The sequence below is a fragment of the Gopherus evgoodei genome, chromosome 1 (genome assembly GCF_007399415.2).
Source record: "Gopherus evgoodei ecotype Sinaloan lineage chromosome 1, rGopEvg1_v1.p, whole genome shotgun sequence".
Lineage (NCBI taxonomy): Eukaryota > Metazoa > Chordata > Testudines > Testudinidae > Gopherus > Gopherus evgoodei.
This window is the reverse complement of record NC_044322.1, coordinates 65,991,892-66,009,845: the sequence shown is the minus strand read 5'-3', so window position 1 is coordinate 66,009,845 and position 17,954 is coordinate 65,991,892. Positions and strand designations below refer to the sequence as shown.

Below are 17,954 nucleotides of genomic sequence, written 5' to 3'. Positions count from 1 at the left end.
AAGAAAAGCGCTGGTAAGTGTTTACATTGGATTACCCCAGCGCTGGATCCTCTACACCCGAGACAAAACGGGAGTACGGCCAGCGCTGCAAACAGGGAGTTGCAGCGCTGGTGATGCCCTGCAGATGTGTACACCTTCAAAGTTGCAGCGCTGTAACTCCCTCACCAGCGCTGCAACTTTCTGATGTAGACAAGCCCTTTGTCAGCATGCTGAGTGCTCACCTGAGCGAGTGGATGGTCGATGGTGACAGCTCGGGCCTGTCGACGGGGGGAAGAGAGAGAGAACTGGCTCAAAACAGCTATGACTTTACCAGTAGTCCTTTAAATGCATATAGTATGTGTCGAAGGACATTTTGTTTGTTAGGGACCTCTGGGCTCCTGTAAACTGGGTTTGCTGTCACAAACTAAATGCCAGTGCTTCTGATCTACTAACACAGAAGGGTTCGGGAGCTGCTGGCTGTTCATGGAAAATTAAAGAAATCAAAAGTGTTACCTAGAAGGCTGAGTAATGGATAATTTAAGGAGGAGTTCTGATAGAGCACTCTTGATAGCCAGCATTAGATAGTGAAAGCAAGAATCTCTCAGCTGGCTTATGGATGCCTTTTTAAGAACCACAGCATCTACTGTTTCCCAGCTGTTAGGTATGGGCAGGATTTCTCAGAAAGGTATTAAAATTAGGTGTGGTCATCACAGATTTTTTTTTTTTGGGGGGTATTATAATCTGAAGTGTGAATTTAAATCAACATAGTTATAGCAGTATATTTCACACCCCAGACAGTCTTATTTTATTGAGTGTATTTTTTTTTCCTGTTCATATTGTTTGGATAGATGTTTTAGCTAAACTAAATGAAATTAACCAAAGAACTTGAGTAAGCGTGTGCACATGGAGTGTTACATATGTCTAACTAGATTTGTATAACTGCAGAACTTTTCTATGTGGACTATCCAGTAGATTTTGCTGGTGAGGGAGCTTTTCATTTTCTGGCTAGTAGATTTCATCCTGTAGTTCAGTGGTCTCCAACCTTTTTATGTCCAAGATGACTTTTTGAATATAAGGGCAACCCAGGATCTATCCCATCCCTTTCCAAAGGCCCTGTCCCCTACATTCTCCCACCGCCCTCTGACTTGCTCGCCCCCACCCTCACTTTCACCAGGCTGGGGAAATGAGTTGGTGCTCAGGAGGGGATGTGAGTGCTGGGCTGGGGACAAGGGGTTTGCAGTGTGGGAGGGGCTCTGGGTGAGCCTAGGGAAGGGGGTTGGGGTGCAGGAGGGGTGAGGGGTGCAAGCTCTAGGAGGGAGTTTGGGTGCAGGAGGGGGCTCTGGCCTGGGCAGAGTGTTGGGGTACAGGGTGTAGGCTCTGGAAGGGGGGATTGGGGCTTGGGTTTGAGGTGCAGGGGGGGTATGGGATGCTGGCTCCAGAAGGGAGTTCAGGGATGAAGGTTGGGGTGTGGCCTCCCACTGGGTAGTACTTATCTCTGGCATCTGCCGATCTCTGGTGGGCGCAGCAAGGCTAAGGCAGACTCCCTGCCTACTGCGGCCCCACACCATTCCTGGGAGGGGCCAACGTGCCCCTGGCAGGGGCGGGGGGCACATGGCTCCACGCTACCCCTCTCTGCAAGCATGGCTCCTGCAGCTCTCTAGGCCAGTGTGAGAGCAGCACATAGAGGGAGACCCCTGCTCCCACACCCCCGGGGCTGAGTTGGCTGCTCCCGGAGCGGTGTGGGGCCATGTAGGCAGGGAGTCTGCCTTAGGCCATGTCTACATCTAAAATTTTGCAGCGCTGGTTGTTACAGCTGTATTAGTACAGCTGTATAGGGCCAGCGCTGCAGAGTGGCCACACTTACAGCAACCAGCGCTGCAAGTGGTGTTAGATGTGGCCACACTGCAGCGCTGTTGGGCGGCTTCAAGGGGGGTTCGGGGAACGCGAGAGCAAACCGGGAAAGGAGACCAGCTTCGCCGCGGTTTGCTCTCGCGTTCCCCGAACCCCCCTGCAAACCGCAGGGAAGGAGACCTGCTTGTTCGGGGAACGCGAGAGCAAACCGGGAAAGGAGACCAGCTTCGCCGCGGTTTGCTCTCGCGTTCCCCGAACCCCTCTGCAAACCGCAGGGAAGGAGACCTGCTTGCTCGGGGAACGCGAGAGCAAACCGCGGCGAAGCTGGTCTCCTTTCCCGGTTTGCTCTCGCGTTCCCGAACCCCCCTGCAAACCGCAGGGAAGGAGACCTGCTTGCTCGGGGTTCGGGGAACGCGAGAGCAAACCGGGAAAGGAGACCAGCTTCGCCGCGGTTTGCTCTCGCATTCCCCGAACCGCTCTGCAAACCGCAGGGAAGGAGACCTGCTTGCTCGGGGAACGCGAGAGCAAACCGCGGCGAAGCTGGTCTCCTTTCCCGGTTTGCTCTCGCGTTCCCGAACCCCCCTGCAAACCGCAGGGAAGGAGACCTGCTTGCTCGGGGTTCCGGGAACGCGAGAGCAAGCTGGGGAAGGAGACCAGCTTGATTACCAGAGGCTTCCTCCTTCCACGGAGGTCAAGAAAAGCGCTGGTAAGTGTTTACATTGGATTACCAGCGCTGGATCACCAGCGCTGGATCCTCTACACCCGAGACAAAACGGGAGTACGGCCAGCGCTGCAAACAGGGAGTTGCAGCGCTGGTGATGCCCTGCAGATGTGTACACCTTCAAAGTTGCAGCGCTGTAACTCCCTCACCAGCGCTGCAACTTTCTGATGTAGACAAGCCCTTAGCTGCAGCCACACTATACTGCCAGAGATTGCAATTGACTGGGAGACCCTCTAGGATCAACCAGTCGATCACAATTGAGAAGTTGGTGACCACTGCTCTAGTTAGTGAGTATCTTACCAATTTTGTTCCTTATAGTCATTAATGATCTGACTGACTTTACAGTTAGGTCAGGGATAACTTGTACCTGATATTCCTGTACATCTGGTGATTTCTTATACTATCTAAAAATGCCCTGTAAAAAAATTACTTTCACAGGGTGAGTTATTTTGACATGACAAAGTATTTTTTTTCTCATAATCATAGAAGGGAAGGATAATAGACTCTGTCTTGATCAGTATGTTTTTGGACTGGACTTCATATTTTTTGAGACAGCTATTTAATGTTCTTTCTTGAAACCATAGTCTTCACTTCTCAACTTGTATCACGCAGTTTTTAATCTAGTGTACCTAATGGTATAGCACAAACAGTTGTAAAAGAGCACTTTAGGATTTACTCTTTAATAAATTGATTTTTAACTGCTCATCTGATCTTAGTCAGATCTTAGTCACAACTTGCTGCTCACAAATGAAAACTTTGTGAACACATGCTGAGTCATTAACTATGATTTTAAAGAAATGATGAGGGAGTTGCATGATTGAACAGAGAATGGGGCTGTACAATACTGAATACAGTTGATCAGAGCTTTGGATTCTGTCTAGGACTGCAGCAAGAATTCTCGATTTTACTTTATTTGTGCTGCTAGAAATAAAAGTTGCAAATACACCAGATAACTACTGTTGTCTAACAGTTAATGATTCCTAATACAGTACCTGAGGCAGTCCACTATAATGGCACAGATTACTCATTGTAATCCTTCCACACTGATTTGCAGTACATAAGTGCAGTCATCCCATATATGTAAGGCCCTACCAAATTCATGGTCCATTTTGGTCAATTTCACGGTCATACCTTTTAAAAAATTGTAAATTTCATGATTTCAGCTATTTAAATCTGAAATTTCATTGTGTTGTAATTGTAGGGGTCCTGACCCAAAAAGGAGTATTGGGGGGTGGCAAGGTTGTTGTAGGGGCGATTGCGGTACTGCTGACCTTAGTTATGCCCTGCTGCTGGCAGAGGCACTGCCTTTAGAGCTGGGAACCCAGCCAACAGCTGCTGCCCAGCTCTGAAGTCAGTGCAGAAGTGAGGGTGGCAATACTGCGAGCCCCCTAAAATAACCTTGTGGCCCCCTGCAACTCCCTTTTGGCTCGGGACCCCCTATTTGAGAAACGCTAGTCTCCTGTATAGTATAGGGTAAAAGCACACAAAAGACCAGATTTCACATGGGTGGGAATCAGATTTCACGGTCGGTGATGTGTTTTTTCATGGCTGTGAATTTGGTAGTTCTCTACATATATGCTATACCAGTAATAATGCTACTTCTGTGGCTGCCTCTGTTTTCCAGTCCCAGCTCTCAGGCTGCCTGATACTCATCTTTTGCTCTATAACCAGTTCCCAGACTTCTACACCAAGCTTCTGCTCAGCTGCCGCTTCTGGTTCTTTGCCAGGCTGATCCCTTCTGACCTCAGAATGTTACTTCCTTCTCCTGTACTGTCAGGATTATGGAGCAGTTTATTGGGCGGATGGTGAAGTAGGTAACGCAGTGCTTTTTTTAAAAGTATGCCTATACTGTAGCTAGGGCCATGCTTCCCAGCACGGGTAAACAGACTTAAGCTGGTGTGCTGAAAACAGCACTGTGGTTAGAGGTAGCACAAGTGATGGCCTGGGATAGCCACCTGAGTAGGTATCAAGTGGGTCAGGGCAGGTTTTTTAGTCAGGTGGTTAGACTGAGGTGCCACCCAATAGGTACTTTCAGCTACACTGCTATTTCCAGCTGCTAGCATGAGCACAAGTAGCATATGTTTGTCTACACATGCTGGGAAGAATAGTCCCAGCTGAACTGTGGTGTGGAGTGTTTCCTTAGTGGTTATACAGCTTGGAGGTTGGGGAGGGGTGAAAACAAGCCAGCAGGTTCATTACAGCGTAGTTATAATCTGAAAGTGATGCATTATGAAATTTTAATTTTATGTGTAAGTGACTTTCACTTTAAACTTGCTCAGTTTCAGAGTGTGGTAAAATTGTTTATATATAGCCCACGTCCAGACTAACCCACGGCATCGGCGGGTTAAAATCGATTGCTTGGGGATCGATATATCGCGTCTAGTCTGGACGCGATGTATCGATCCCCGAGCGCGCCTACATCGATTCTGGAACTCCATCAACCCGAACGGAGTTCTGGAATCGACACGGAGAGCAGCGGACATCGATGCCGTGCTGTCCAGACAGGTGAGTACCTCGATTTTAGAAATTCGACTTCAGCTACGTTATTCACGTAGCTGAAGTTGCGTATCTAAAATCGATTTTAATACCCTAGTCTGGACGTGGCCATAGGGTACCTGAAAGTCAAGTGTTGGCCAAATTCTTCATGCAGTCATGCAGTTTCTGAAGGCAATATTTGGCTCTGATGCACAAGCAGATTAGAATGCCACTCACTGTCTTAACTGAATTGGCTTCTCAGCAATAAGAGGAACAAATGTTGATTGCTTTTAGTTTTGTCCCTGAAATGAACAGCTATGACCACACCAGGAGGGTCAGGTCTGATGATAGAGCCACTTCTTAGGTGTTTTGATGGGGCATGTGTGTGTGTTTACTTTGTGGAGCATTAAACTAGTAAGAGGGTCAAATATTTAATTTGCAGCAAGAATTGTCAGTCCTTCAAATTGTATAGCATGCTTGTAGCACGATAATGCCCAGAAACTTTGATTTTTATCAAGGCTCTTATGCTGAGTCCTGAACAACTATGATGGAAGATCGTTCTGCCCTAAAAAGTTTATAATCTAAATGACATTTATTAACTAAACTTGGATTTTAAAAGTTGTGATAAATATTTTCATATTTTTTTATGGTTGCTGTTTTATATATCAAATATTTGATTTGCGGACTGTTTTTGTAGTATCTCTTAAATCTAACTAGTGAAAGCTTATGGATCTTGGTGTTTACACAGATTTTTTAGTGCTTACATTAAGTGCAAAATATTCCATATACTTGAATACTAAACTTAAACTGTAACTTATGCCCAGAGGGCAGTAAGAAAAAGAATCATGTAATTAATATGCTTGGATATTGATACTGTGTGCACCTAGTTTGGATTTTGGTTGGAATAGACTTCTTAAATTATTCAGGTTGGAGTTCTGTGTTCCAAAATCTCCTTACTTTAATATTTACCATAGTGCCAAGGAGCCTTAGTTATGAACCAAGGCCCAGTTGCATTAGGTGAGGTACAAACCTAGAACAAAAGGATGGACCCTGTCCCCAAAAGCTTACGAGACAATACACAACAAATAGATACAGACTGGAGTACAAGGAAACAATGAGATAATGTTGGTCAGTATAATAGGCAGTGGTCTCAGTACACCAGCAGCTTAGTGGTTATCAAGTTCTTTTGCAGGTGTAACCTTTCTGCCAGATGGTGTCAGCAGTAACAAGGCCAGGTTCAATATCTAGAGATGCCTTTTAACAACACAAAACAGAACTGGCTCATGCCCCCACCCAGTAATCTGGGAAACCTAAACACCATCCTGGGGCCACTCTAAGAAGCAATACTTCCCTGTTTGCAAGCACTGAGTCTGTGAATAACAAAAGAAAACGTTTCTTAAAAAGGAAAGGAAATGCAGGATTAATTTATGAAAACCCACAACCACAGTTGACAAGCATGTGACCATAAGCAAACACTCATCCCACAGAATGTTGGGCAGCATCCTTTGTTGCAGTTTACCACCTTGCAACTTGAAAGATTTAGGAATGAATGTCCCTTTAACACACCACTCCCTTTAGCCTCCACTGTTGTACCAATTATATTAGACCAGTAAAAACCAGCAGGATCTTATTAAAGGGGACAAGGCAAAGATGCCACATTTATTATAATAACAATTTATGACTAATAACTAATATCTTAATTCTTATACACACACATTATACCTAATACCTATACATACACACACACACACACACACACACACACACACACACACACACACATTATACCTATACACATATACACACACACACATTCACACACACATACCCACATTCATCAGGTGTTCTGCAGCTGCTGCATAGTTACCAGTCCTGAAGATAGCTTAAGTTCATGGCTTGATTTTGCAGCTTGGGTTCATAGCTTGTGGCAACTAACTAGCCAGGAAAGCTGGGCACAAGGCTGAGCTGAATCTCTGTTGGGCAGGCACCGATGTTCTTCCATATTGGCAGCAGTATGTTACCCAGAGTTTCTCATCTCACCCTTCTTTTTTATAGGGTTTTAGTTTGGATTCAAAGTCTATAGGTCTTGCTGTGTCACGCTGCCTCTGGGTTTAGATTGATCACCCATCAATTGCAGGCGTGACTTTCAGCCTTGGACCTGGCTTTGATCTTCCTTCTGTTGTTCAGTTGTCCTTTTTCTTTTTAGGGTGGATGCTTCTTACTTTGTTTAGGGCTGTTGTCTAGGTCTTCAGCCGTTAGTATTTGAATGTTGTCATCAGGACAGGCTGGGGCTGGAGGTTGATTCCATCATTCATACATACCTCATTCACACATCTAAACTAAACTAATAAGATAACAGCAGGGTTTGCAAAAATGAAGGTTGGAGGAAGCTTTTACAAAATGGAGTGAGTGTTTTAAAATGGGGTTTGAATTACAATATGGAACAGAAGTTACAGTATAGGCAAGTGTAGTGAATGGTGAACAGAAGTTACATTAATAAAGTGAACAATTGAAAACAATTTCATTTATCAGTTCTACACCACTGTATCTGATTAACGGTTGTTTTTGGTCAGCAAAGGCTCAGGTCTTGTCTACACTACAGAGTTGTGTTGACAAAAGTTAGGCTGCTTTAATTTAACCATTGTTGCATGTCCACACTATGCTCTTTGTGTCAGCAGAGCACATCCACACTAGTGGCTCTTGCATTGACAGAGAGCAGTGCACTGTGCAACTGGCTGCAGGATGCTTTGGGAAGGATTTGCAGTGCCTCATGGGGCAGATACAGCATCCCATGAAACAGATTTCTCAATCCCATAGTTCCATGGGCATCCTAGTAGATTGCCGGCTGCTTTTCAACTCAAGCATGGAGCGGGGAGAGTATGTGTGTGGTGCGGGAGACACAGAGACTACTGTGTATTGAGGTTTGTGTATATGTAAGAGAAACGGTGTGTGTAGTGGGGGAGAGTGTCGGTATGTTAGGTAATAAAGCAAGTCCTTACTCACCTCTCCAGCACCCGAGTTCGTGCGGGAGGCTATGGGCACACAATTCTGTCAGAGACCAGACACAAATGCGTTGATCAACGGGCTCACACTAACCCAAAAGCTTTAGAATAAGTGTGGCGCCTTTATTAGGGGTGAGCATCAATATTTATACACAGAAGTAAACAAAGTGATTAATAAAAGATAATGGTCATGCATAATCAATCAAGATTTTACAGGAAGAGCAAGTTTAACAAGTAAATGCATAGAGATAAAGGCTAATGGCTACTTGAGGAAGGGGGTGTCATGAGTAGTTTGCAAGTCAGTGCTTTGTTCAAAAAAAAGGTTCAGAAAGGATTATGCAGAGACGGCCAGTCTGGGTGTTTTTTGGCTCCAAAGTTCACCAAAAGTTTAGACCCAACATTCCTCCATTTGTAGCTTTGAGATAACTATTAATCAAAAAGCTACACCCTATTTCAAGATCTCAAGGGCCGCTTGGCAATTTCAGCCTGGGCCAATTCGAAGAGAGTAAGGCTTTTAGCTGAAGTGGGAAAAGAATAAACTGACTTACATGAGTTTATGAGGGAGGGGACACACTATATACAGCAACACAGTATTATAAGGACTACTATGGCCCCAACAACACCCACCAAGAGGTTTTTAACCCACCCAAATCCGGGCAGCCAATTCCATAAGGCTTCCCACCAATTATAAGGTGGCTGGCCAGAGGAGTAGTTTTTAGCCATTTCCCTTAGGTGTTTGGTACGTTGAAAAGTGTCAGAGTAGGTGTCATTTACAAAAACACAGCATTCTTCATTTATGAGGGCGCAAGTTTCTCCCTGGGCTGCTAACATCATATCTAAAGCCATTCTGTTTTGTCCCATGTAAGATTGGGTTGGACTGGATCTTTTATTCTAGTTGGTGGCATCCAAGTTATATTAGCAGTGGTTAGGGGAATGGGTGTGAAGGGGAGTCCCTGTGCTGCATTTACTGGAAATTGAGTACATACCCAGCAATCACTTCTATTTCCTAAAATACGAGTTTTAACCTCGTGGGAATATCTAATAAAAGCATTATCTTCATAAGCAGAAAATAAACTGAAAAAGCATAAAAAACATACAGTTGTCAGAATAAAGGGTCCTCTCATTTTTTCCGAGTTAATTTAAGTCTAATGTCTGAGAGAGGTAAGCTGGTCCACTGGTCGAAGGCAGTGTCCTCAGTGGTGACAAGAGCTGCTGGTCCGTCACTGTGGTCCACTACGGCTGGCTTGACGTGGGAGTGGTGGATCCAAGATTTGCGTCCTTCCAGGAACACTGCAGTCTGGGTTGTCAAAAGAACCTGGTGGGGTCCAGTAAACCTTGGCTGGAGGGTGTCGTCACGAACGAACTTTTTGGCCCAGACGAAGTCCCCTGGTTGGAACGGGTGGATTTGTTCCTCCAGCGGCACGGTCTGGGAAAACTGCGAGGCTTTCCAAAGGGTACGGAGGCGAGCCTGTAGGGAGAGAAACTGACACGCAGTCATATGATCCCCTCCCAATAGTGAAACATCAGCACGTGGTAGCGCCCCGCCTTTGAAAGGGGGGTGTCCATAGAGCAGTTCAAAGGGGGATAATCCCAATGCGCGGGTTGGGCGAGTACGAAGGTGAAACAGGACCAAGGGAAGTACCTGAGGCCACTTTAATCCTGTTTCCTGACAGTATTTAGCCAATGTAAACTTAAGTTCCCTATTCATACGCTCAACTTTCCCGCTAGACTGGGGGTGGTAGGGTGTATGGAAGGAGTGTGAAATGCCCAGTCCTTGTTCTAAACGGCCAAGGACATGACCAGTAAAGTGAGGTCCGCGATCTGAGTCGAGCACAAGAGGGATGCCAAAACGGGGTACAATATCTCTAAGGAGAATCTTCGCCACTGTGGCAGCAGTACAATTAGCAGTAGGAAAAGCTTCGACCCAGGAAGTCAGAGGGCAAACCAAAACAAGGAGGTGCTTTTTCCCAAAAGCCTTTGGCATATCTGCAAAATCAATTTGAAGATGTTGAAATGGAGCAGCAGGCGGAGGTCTTCCACCCTTAATTTTGTTAAGAGGTGGAGCAGGTCCATTACGCTGACATGTGCTGCATGCTTTCACTATTGATAGGCAATAGGGTTGAATGCCTGGAGCATACCAAAAGCGAGCGATAGTGTCCACGAGGGCGTGCGTGCCGTAGTGACCCCCTTTATCATGGTGCCAGCGAACTGCCACGGGGTACGTGGAGCGAGGGAGGCAGGCTCGGCCATCTGGCATAAGCCAGGTCCCTTTGACCAGAGTGGCCCCGAGGCTTTCCCATGATTTTAGTTCAGCAGCGGGTACTGGTACGGGGTGCGGTGGAGTAAAGGAGGAGGTTGCAATAGCCAATGTGGGCATGGCTAAAGGTAAGATGGCAGCCTTCTTGGCGGAGGCGTCAGCCAGGGCATTCCCACGGGTAACGGGGCTGCTATCTTTAGTATGGGCCCGGCAGTGAACTACAGCCAGGACAGAGGGTTTTTGGAGGGCGTCCAAAAGCTTGTGGATGAGGGGGAGGTGCTGAATGGGTTTACCGGCAGCTGTCTGGAAACCTCGAAACTTCCAGAGGTGGATATGACAATGCACAACTCCAAAAGCATATTTGCTATCAGTAAAAATGGTAACGGTCTTACCAGCGGCCAACTGGCAAGCTCGGGCCAGGGCATAGAGTTCAGCGGCTTGGGCTCCCCAGTTGCCTGGCAGTGAGGCGGCCTCTTGAATGTCCCATTCAGAGGTGACAGCATAACCAGTGAAACGCTTGCCATCAACATAGAAGGAGCTTCCGTCCGAGAAGAGGATGCAATCGGGGTTGTCCAGTGGCATGTGAAACAGGTTGTCTCTTATCTGTAAGATGCTGTAAACTACTTCCACACAGTCGTGCTGGTCCTGGGGGACTGGCAGGTCAGGAAGCAAGGTAGCTGGATTAAGGGGTCCACACCTTTCAAAAATTAGGTTAGTGTCTTCTAAGAGTTCGGCCTCTAGCTGTTGCTGACGATGGGCCGAAAAGACTTGGGTTGTGCCCCTACGCAGAAGGGCTGACAAGGCATGAGAGGTCCAAACCGTGGTAAAATGACCCAGGGTTAGGCTCTTTGCCTTTGTGATCAGCAGGGCAGCTGCTGCCAGAGTCTGGGTGCAGGATGGGGTTCCCTGAGCGACAGGGTCGATTTGCTGAGAGTAAAAAGCAAGCGGGAAATGGTGGGGCCCGCTCAGCTGGGTAAGGACACCACTAGCAATTCCGCCCCTCTCGTGGACAAAAAGGTGAAAGGGTTTGCTGTAATTGGGGGGGCGGAGAGACATGGAGGAGGCCACACTGTCCTTGAGTAACTGAAAGGCTTGAATAGTGTCCGGGGACCACTGCAAAGGGTCAGGAGCAAGGTTAGCAGTGAGTCGGTGGAGCGGTTTGCTTAACTCCCCGCAGGACGGCAACCAGGGGCGACAGAAGCCAATTAATCCTAAGAAACCTCGAAGTTGTTTCTTGGGGTTCGGTAGAGGGCAGTTTTGAATAGTCTTTATGCGGGCTGGGTCCATCTGTCTTCCTTCTGGGGTTAACAGGAAGCCCAGATATCGGACCTTCTGTGAGACCCACTGAATCTTTTTAGGGTCTACCTTGTGGCCTCTGGTGTGTAGGTATAATAAAAGTGCCTTACCATCGATGCGGAGGGCAGCTTTTTCGTGATTACCTAATAGGATGTCATCTACGTATAGGACCAATGTGGATCCCTGCGGACTGGTGAAACCTTCCAAGTCGTGGCGGAGGCACTGGCTGAAAATCGTGGGGCTGTCTCTGTAGCCTTGAGGAAGTCGTTGCCAGACATAACTTTGTCCCTCCCAGGTGAAACCAAAGAGATACTGAGAGTCTGGGTGCACAGGAATGCTGAAAAAAGCTGATTTTAAGTCAATAACAGTGAACCACTCAGCATCCCAGGGGATTTGGCTGATGATAGTAGCTGGGTCAGGAACTGCTGCATGAAGAGGGACCACATACTGATTAACAACTCGTAGATCCTGTACAAAGCGCCAACGAACAGGGTCTCCGTCCTTTTTAGGAGGCTTTTTGACAGGCAGTATAGGGGTGTTACAGGGAGTGCGCTGAGGGCGGACTAGCTTTTGTGCAATGAATCCCTCAATAATGGGGCGGATGCCCTCCCGGGCTTCCAGAGACAGGGGGTATTGAGGGACTGACGGGGGGGTTAAGGAAGGCTTTACCTGAATCCTTACGGGCTCTGCCGAAAGGAGCAGGCCAACATCAGTGTCAGAAATTCCCCAGAGGGTTGAAGGCAAGTCAGTGAGGTCAGGGGAGAGAGAGAGAGGTGTTTCCCAATTACCCTGAGTAGGGGCCGAATCTCCTAACACTGTCATCAATAATCCTACCCCTTCAGGAGTGCAGGTTAAAGTAGCCTCAAGCTTACAGAGTAAATCCCGGCCCATCAAAGGGATCGGACAAGCTGGGGAAAAAAGAAAACGGTGAGAAAAACATTTATCAGCATAAATAACATTCAAAGGCAAAGTGAGTCCCAGAGACTGTGGGTTGCCCTCCACCCCAGTCGCAGTTTTAACCTCAGAGGATAGCCAGGGAGAGGGGGCATGATTTAAAAGAGAGAAAGTAGCCCCAGTATCAATGAGGAAAGAGACAGGCAGTCCCTGGACTGAAAGGGTTAAACGAGGCTCTTTGCTGGGAGGGGAGAAAGTGAGAAAGGAGCCGGCTAAAGACATTAAGGAAATAAGACCATCACATTGTTTGCCTTCGCCCCCGGGGTACCGTCATTGAGGAGGCTGAGTTTGCTGCGGCTGCTGCTGTTTCCCGTAGTTGATCCAGGCCTGGGGGATGGGCTGAGCTGGTGGTGCAGGGGTGTATTCCTCACTTGTATAAGCATCTGCGGATGCAACCAGACCCTCTGGGCGTCCCCAGGGGCATTCACGTTTAAAGTGACCAGGCTGTCCGCACTGAAAACAATTTCCTGATGGCTGGGGTCGCCAGGACCCTCTTCCCCGGGCACCCTGGAATCCCCTGCCACGGCCACGGCCTTTGCCTCGAACACCACCGTGAAAAGCTAAAGCCATCAGCTTATATTCTTCCTTTTTCTCTTTCTTTTTACTACTTTCTCTTTCTTTCTCCCAGGCAAAATCAGCTACTTCCAACACTGAAGTGACTGACTCACCTCCCCAACCAGGGCGAAACTTTAAGAAGTAATCCCTTACAGGGGGCACCGACTGATTCATAAAAAATGAAATAAGAGTAGGGTGGTCTGCTTCTCTCTCAGGATCCATCTGAGTGAACATTCGGGCCCCCTCCAATAGCCTCGACCAGAACTTTCTGGGCGGCTCATCAGATTCCTGCCGAATCTGCATGAACTTAGCCTGATTAGGCGAGCCGCGAGCCATTTCCTTGAGTCTCTCTAACAATCGCTCTCGGTCTGTTTGCAGCTGAGTCAGCCTTAGCTGAGTCCAGTCTAGGGGATTCCAGCCAGCGGCCAGATCCCGCCTATCCATCCAAGTAAAATTAGCTGCATTGCTATCTCCCCATGTCCTTTCTGCCATCCACAATCTACTACGTTCTTCTCCGGTCAAAACTCTACTTAACAACTGATCCACATCCGTATAAGTAGGATTATAACTTAAAAACAATCTTTCTAGAAGTTCTATGATCTTTCGGGGATTTTCCCCAAAAGACCCTGACAACTGTCCCCACTCTTTCAAGTCCCATTCTAGCCATCCTTTATATTCCACAATACTAGCATGTTGCAACCGTCCATCATTGCCCATATAAGGTTGATCATGCACCTGTAAAGGCATCTCTCTAACTATACTTTCCTCAGGGGGGGGGCATGCACCCTGCCGTACCTGCTTGGACCTAAGCCTAGTAACTACTCCTCCCGAGGTTTGCCCCTCCAATTCCTCCTCATCCTTCTGCACAAATTCCAATCTGGGATCCTGCAGATTCCCCTCTGCTACAAGGAGAGAGTCCCCCTGCGGAGGAATAGGGGCAGGTGCAGAGGGGACCAGCTGACGAGTCAAAACACGCCGTGGTCTACACCCTTCATCGAAATAACCTGGAGGGGGTTCACTCTCGGGAGAGTACCTGACTGCCATAATTTTTAAAGATTTCCACAGCTCTGCTGCTGTGTCCCAACAAAACCAGTAACATAACTGTCCCGGATGGTCTTTTTCGATCTGGCTCTTTACTCCTCTTAAGGCAGCCTGTTCGAAAGAGCCATACGAAGGCCACCTCATCTCCGAGTCGGCCAATACCGCGGTATACCCAGTCCAATTCCTTACACATAGTGTGTACAACTTCTTCCTAGACATTCCTGTCTGTACTGGGAGTTTCCCTTCGTTTCATAACTTATTTACAATCCCCAACGGACTCTCAAGAGGCACGCTAGTCCCTTGACCCATGGTGTCTGACAGGAGCCCTCCAACTGGCATTTACCCTGCTGTCCAATACACGACCCCTCAATATTGAATTGGCTGGGAGAAATCTCCTGTGGCGCCTTGCCAATTCATATATGAGTGGTCTGACCACTGGACAGAGGTACCGCACCAGAAGGTATCCCGGACGAGCCCCCAAATTGTTAGGTAATAAAGCAAGTCCTTACTCACCTCTCCAGCACCCGAGTTCGTGCGGGAGGCTATGGGCACACAATTCTGTCAGAGACCAGACACAAATGCGTTGATCAACGGGCTCACACTAACCCAAAAGCTTTAGAATAAGTGTGGCGCCTTTATTAGGGGTGAGCATCAATATTTATACACAGAAGTAAACAAAGTGATTAATAAAAGATAATGGTCATGCATAATCAATCAAGATTTTACAGGAAGAGCAAGTTTAACAAGTAAATGCATAGAGATAAAGGCTAATGGCTACTTGAGGAAGGGGGTGTCATGAGTAGTTTGCAGGTCAGTGCTTTGTTCAAAAAAAAGGTTCAGAAAGGATTATGCAGAGACGGCCAGTCTGGGTGTTTTTTGGCTCCAAAGTTCACCAAAAGTTTAGACCCAACAGGTATGCTGTCTCCAAATTCACAGTTCCTATTGCCTGGGGAGGGCAGGATTCTGAGTTAATGAGTTGCTGTTTGCTGCCCCAGCAGGGCGGCATGCTCAACTGTCAGAACTTCCCAGAGCTTTGAAACAGGAAGATGACATGTCTGCATAGCTGTATACAGTGCAACTAAGTTCAAAACAGTGAGCAGAGTGAGCATTGTGGGATACTGGGGAAAGCTAGTTATGATGATATAACAAACGGCAGTGTCTAAACTGATGCTTTCTCACTTGTTCGCAGAAAGCTCTGTGCCACTTGTCAAGGTGATTTTATTTCATCAGCAAAAAAGAAGAATTTTGCCGACTAAGGGTATGGCTACATTTGGAATTTCAAAGCGCTGCCCCGGCAGTGCTGCGGGAGCGCTGCCGCAGCAGTGCTTTGAAGTGTGAGTGTAGTCAGAGCGGCAGCGCTGGTGCTGCCCTGATTACACTGATGCTTTACAGCGCTGTATCTTGCAGCGCTCAGGGGGGTGTTTTTTCACACCCCAGTTGCAGCGCTGTAAAGTGTGAGTGTAGCCAAGGCCTAAAGTAGCATTAGTGGAGGTGTTACACATTACATTTTGTTGGTAAAAGCTGCTTTTGCCAACAAAACTAATGTGTACACAGCCTCAGAGTTGAGAGATACATTCATGTGGATTCACCTCCCAACCTGAAATTGTGTATGTGGGACAATTGTCCCATGTGTCTACTGCTGCCATGGGACTCTACAACGGGCTTATTGCTGATGATGTTCAAACAATTTCTGATTGCTTCTTGCTGACACTGAGGCCTTGCCGACACCTAAGATATAGGCTAGGGGTCAGCAACCTCTAGCATGCAGTTCGCCAGGGTAAGCACCCTGGTGGGCTGGGTCAGTTTGTTTACCTGCCGCATCGGCAGGTTCAGCCGATCGTGGCTACCACTGGCTGCGATCCCCCATCTCAGGCCAATGTGGGTGGTGGGAAGCTGCGGCCAGCACATCCCTCACTGCTTCCCGCTGCCCCCATTGCCTAGGACAGCGAACCGTGGCCACTGGGAGTTGCGATCGGACAAACCTATCGATGTGGCAGGTAAACAAAGTGGCCTGGCCTGCCAGAGTGCTTACCTTGGCGAGCCACCTACCAGAGGTTGCCGACCCCTGGTATAGGCTGATCTGTTGCTCAGGGCTGTGAAAAGTTTTGCGCCCTGAGCACTGTAGCTAGGTGAAGATGTAGTTAGGTGGACAGAAGGATTCTTCTGTTGACCTGGTTGCGTCCTCTTGTTACATTGGATAATGTAAATCGACTGGGGGTGGTGGTGGAGGAAATCCTTCTGTGGATCTAGGAAATGTCTACATTAGAGAGTGATGGTGGCATAGCAGTAGTGCTGTAGCTATGCCACTGTAGTGAAGACATGCCCTGAGTCTTTTCATGTATAGACTTTAACCCTTGAAAGGCAGTATCTGTTTCTAACAGAAGTCAATGGGAACACTTCCACTCACTTCACTGGAAGTTGGATTGATTTCAGAGTGCACTTTTGACCAGTCTTTAGCAATTGTCGGTCTGCAGTGTACCAGTGAAGTTATGTGAATTATGAATAATTTCTTGTTTGCACCAATTTTTTTTGCTGAAAAAAGCAGAATAACACTTAATGTTCAGAATATCTGGAAATTTTATTAAGGAAACCTACAGATGAGAAGAAATGGCCTCTTTGTGTTTTGAGTTTGTATTTCTTCCTGATATAAGTATCTCTAATTATGAAGCAACTGAGTTAGTTTTGGAGTTACTGCAATGTAAAACATTGAATCTAAATTAATCTATTTTATGGGAATGATTACTGAACAGATGTTACCTAGAACACCTTATTGCAGTTGTGTGGAATTCCATAATTCTTCATGTTGTTCTTGTTGGCTTGAATTAAGTCTGGTTTATGGTATTAAATTTTGTCACTGGATTTTAATGTCTTTATACACATTCTTTATAAATTTAATTCAAAATTGCCTTTTTATATCTAATTCAAATGAACACACTTATAAGTTGTGTATTCCTGAATACTGTTACTACATATCAACAGTCACATCAGTGTAACTCAACCTTTAATCACTTCTTCCAAGTAAACACTTAGGATAGGGTGGTGTATGTTTCCATTTCAAAACCCTACATTAACTACATGTTAAGGCTGCAAATTAGAAATCAAAGGTAAAAAATGTTGTCAGACTAACAATCGTGTTTTTAAAGTGCTGTTCGATAAAGTGACTGTAAAAAGTAATACTGTTGCTCATCAGATCTACCTGCTTTATCTGTAGATTCCTCCCCCGCCCCCCCCAAAGGGATCATCTAGTCTGACCCTGTGAATATACTACAGGCTAGAAGACTTCACTGTATTAATTCCTGTTTCAAGTCCTATAGTTGTGCTTGACCTAGATCGTGGCTCGTTCAGGGTAAGCCCCTGGTGGGCTATGAGACCCTTTGTTTACCTGAGTGTCTGCAGGTACAGCTGCTTGCAGCTCCCAGTGGCCGTGGTTTCCTGTTCCCGGCCAATGGGAGCTGCGGGAAGCCAATGGGAGCTTCCCAGTTATGCCATGACAGCTTACTTTGCTTCAGAGCCTTAGGTGAGGGACCTTGTCAGTGGCTTTTTGAAAATCTAAGTACAGTATGTCCACTGGATCCCCCTTGTCCACTTGCTTATTGACCGCTTTAAAGAATTCTTGTAGATTGCTGAGGCGTGATTTCCCTTTACAAAATCATGTTGATTCTTCCGTGTTCATCTATATGTCTGACAATTCTGTTCTTTTCTAGTTTCAACCAGTTTGCTTGGTACTGAAGTCAGGCTTATCAGCCTGTAATTGTCAGGATCCCCTCTGCAGCCTTTGTAAAAAAAAAATTGGTGTCACATTAGCTATCTTCCAGTCATCTGA

At 46.8% G+C, this 17,954-nt stretch overlaps 1 protein-coding gene across 1 annotated transcript in view; it reads left to right on the top strand.

The window, feature by feature from the left end:
- Positions 1 to 278: 278 nt before the first annotated feature.
- Positions 279 to 17,954, top strand: part of DIAPH3 (diaphanous related formin 3) — a 553,931-nt gene continuing 536,255 nt past the window's right edge. The window contains exon 1 of the mRNA XM_030566194.1: positions 279 to 333. Coding sequence (XP_030422054.1) covers positions 325 to 333 — 9 coding nt within the window. The 5' untranslated portion in view covers positions 279 to 324. The remainder of the gene's footprint in view (positions 334 to 17,954) is intronic.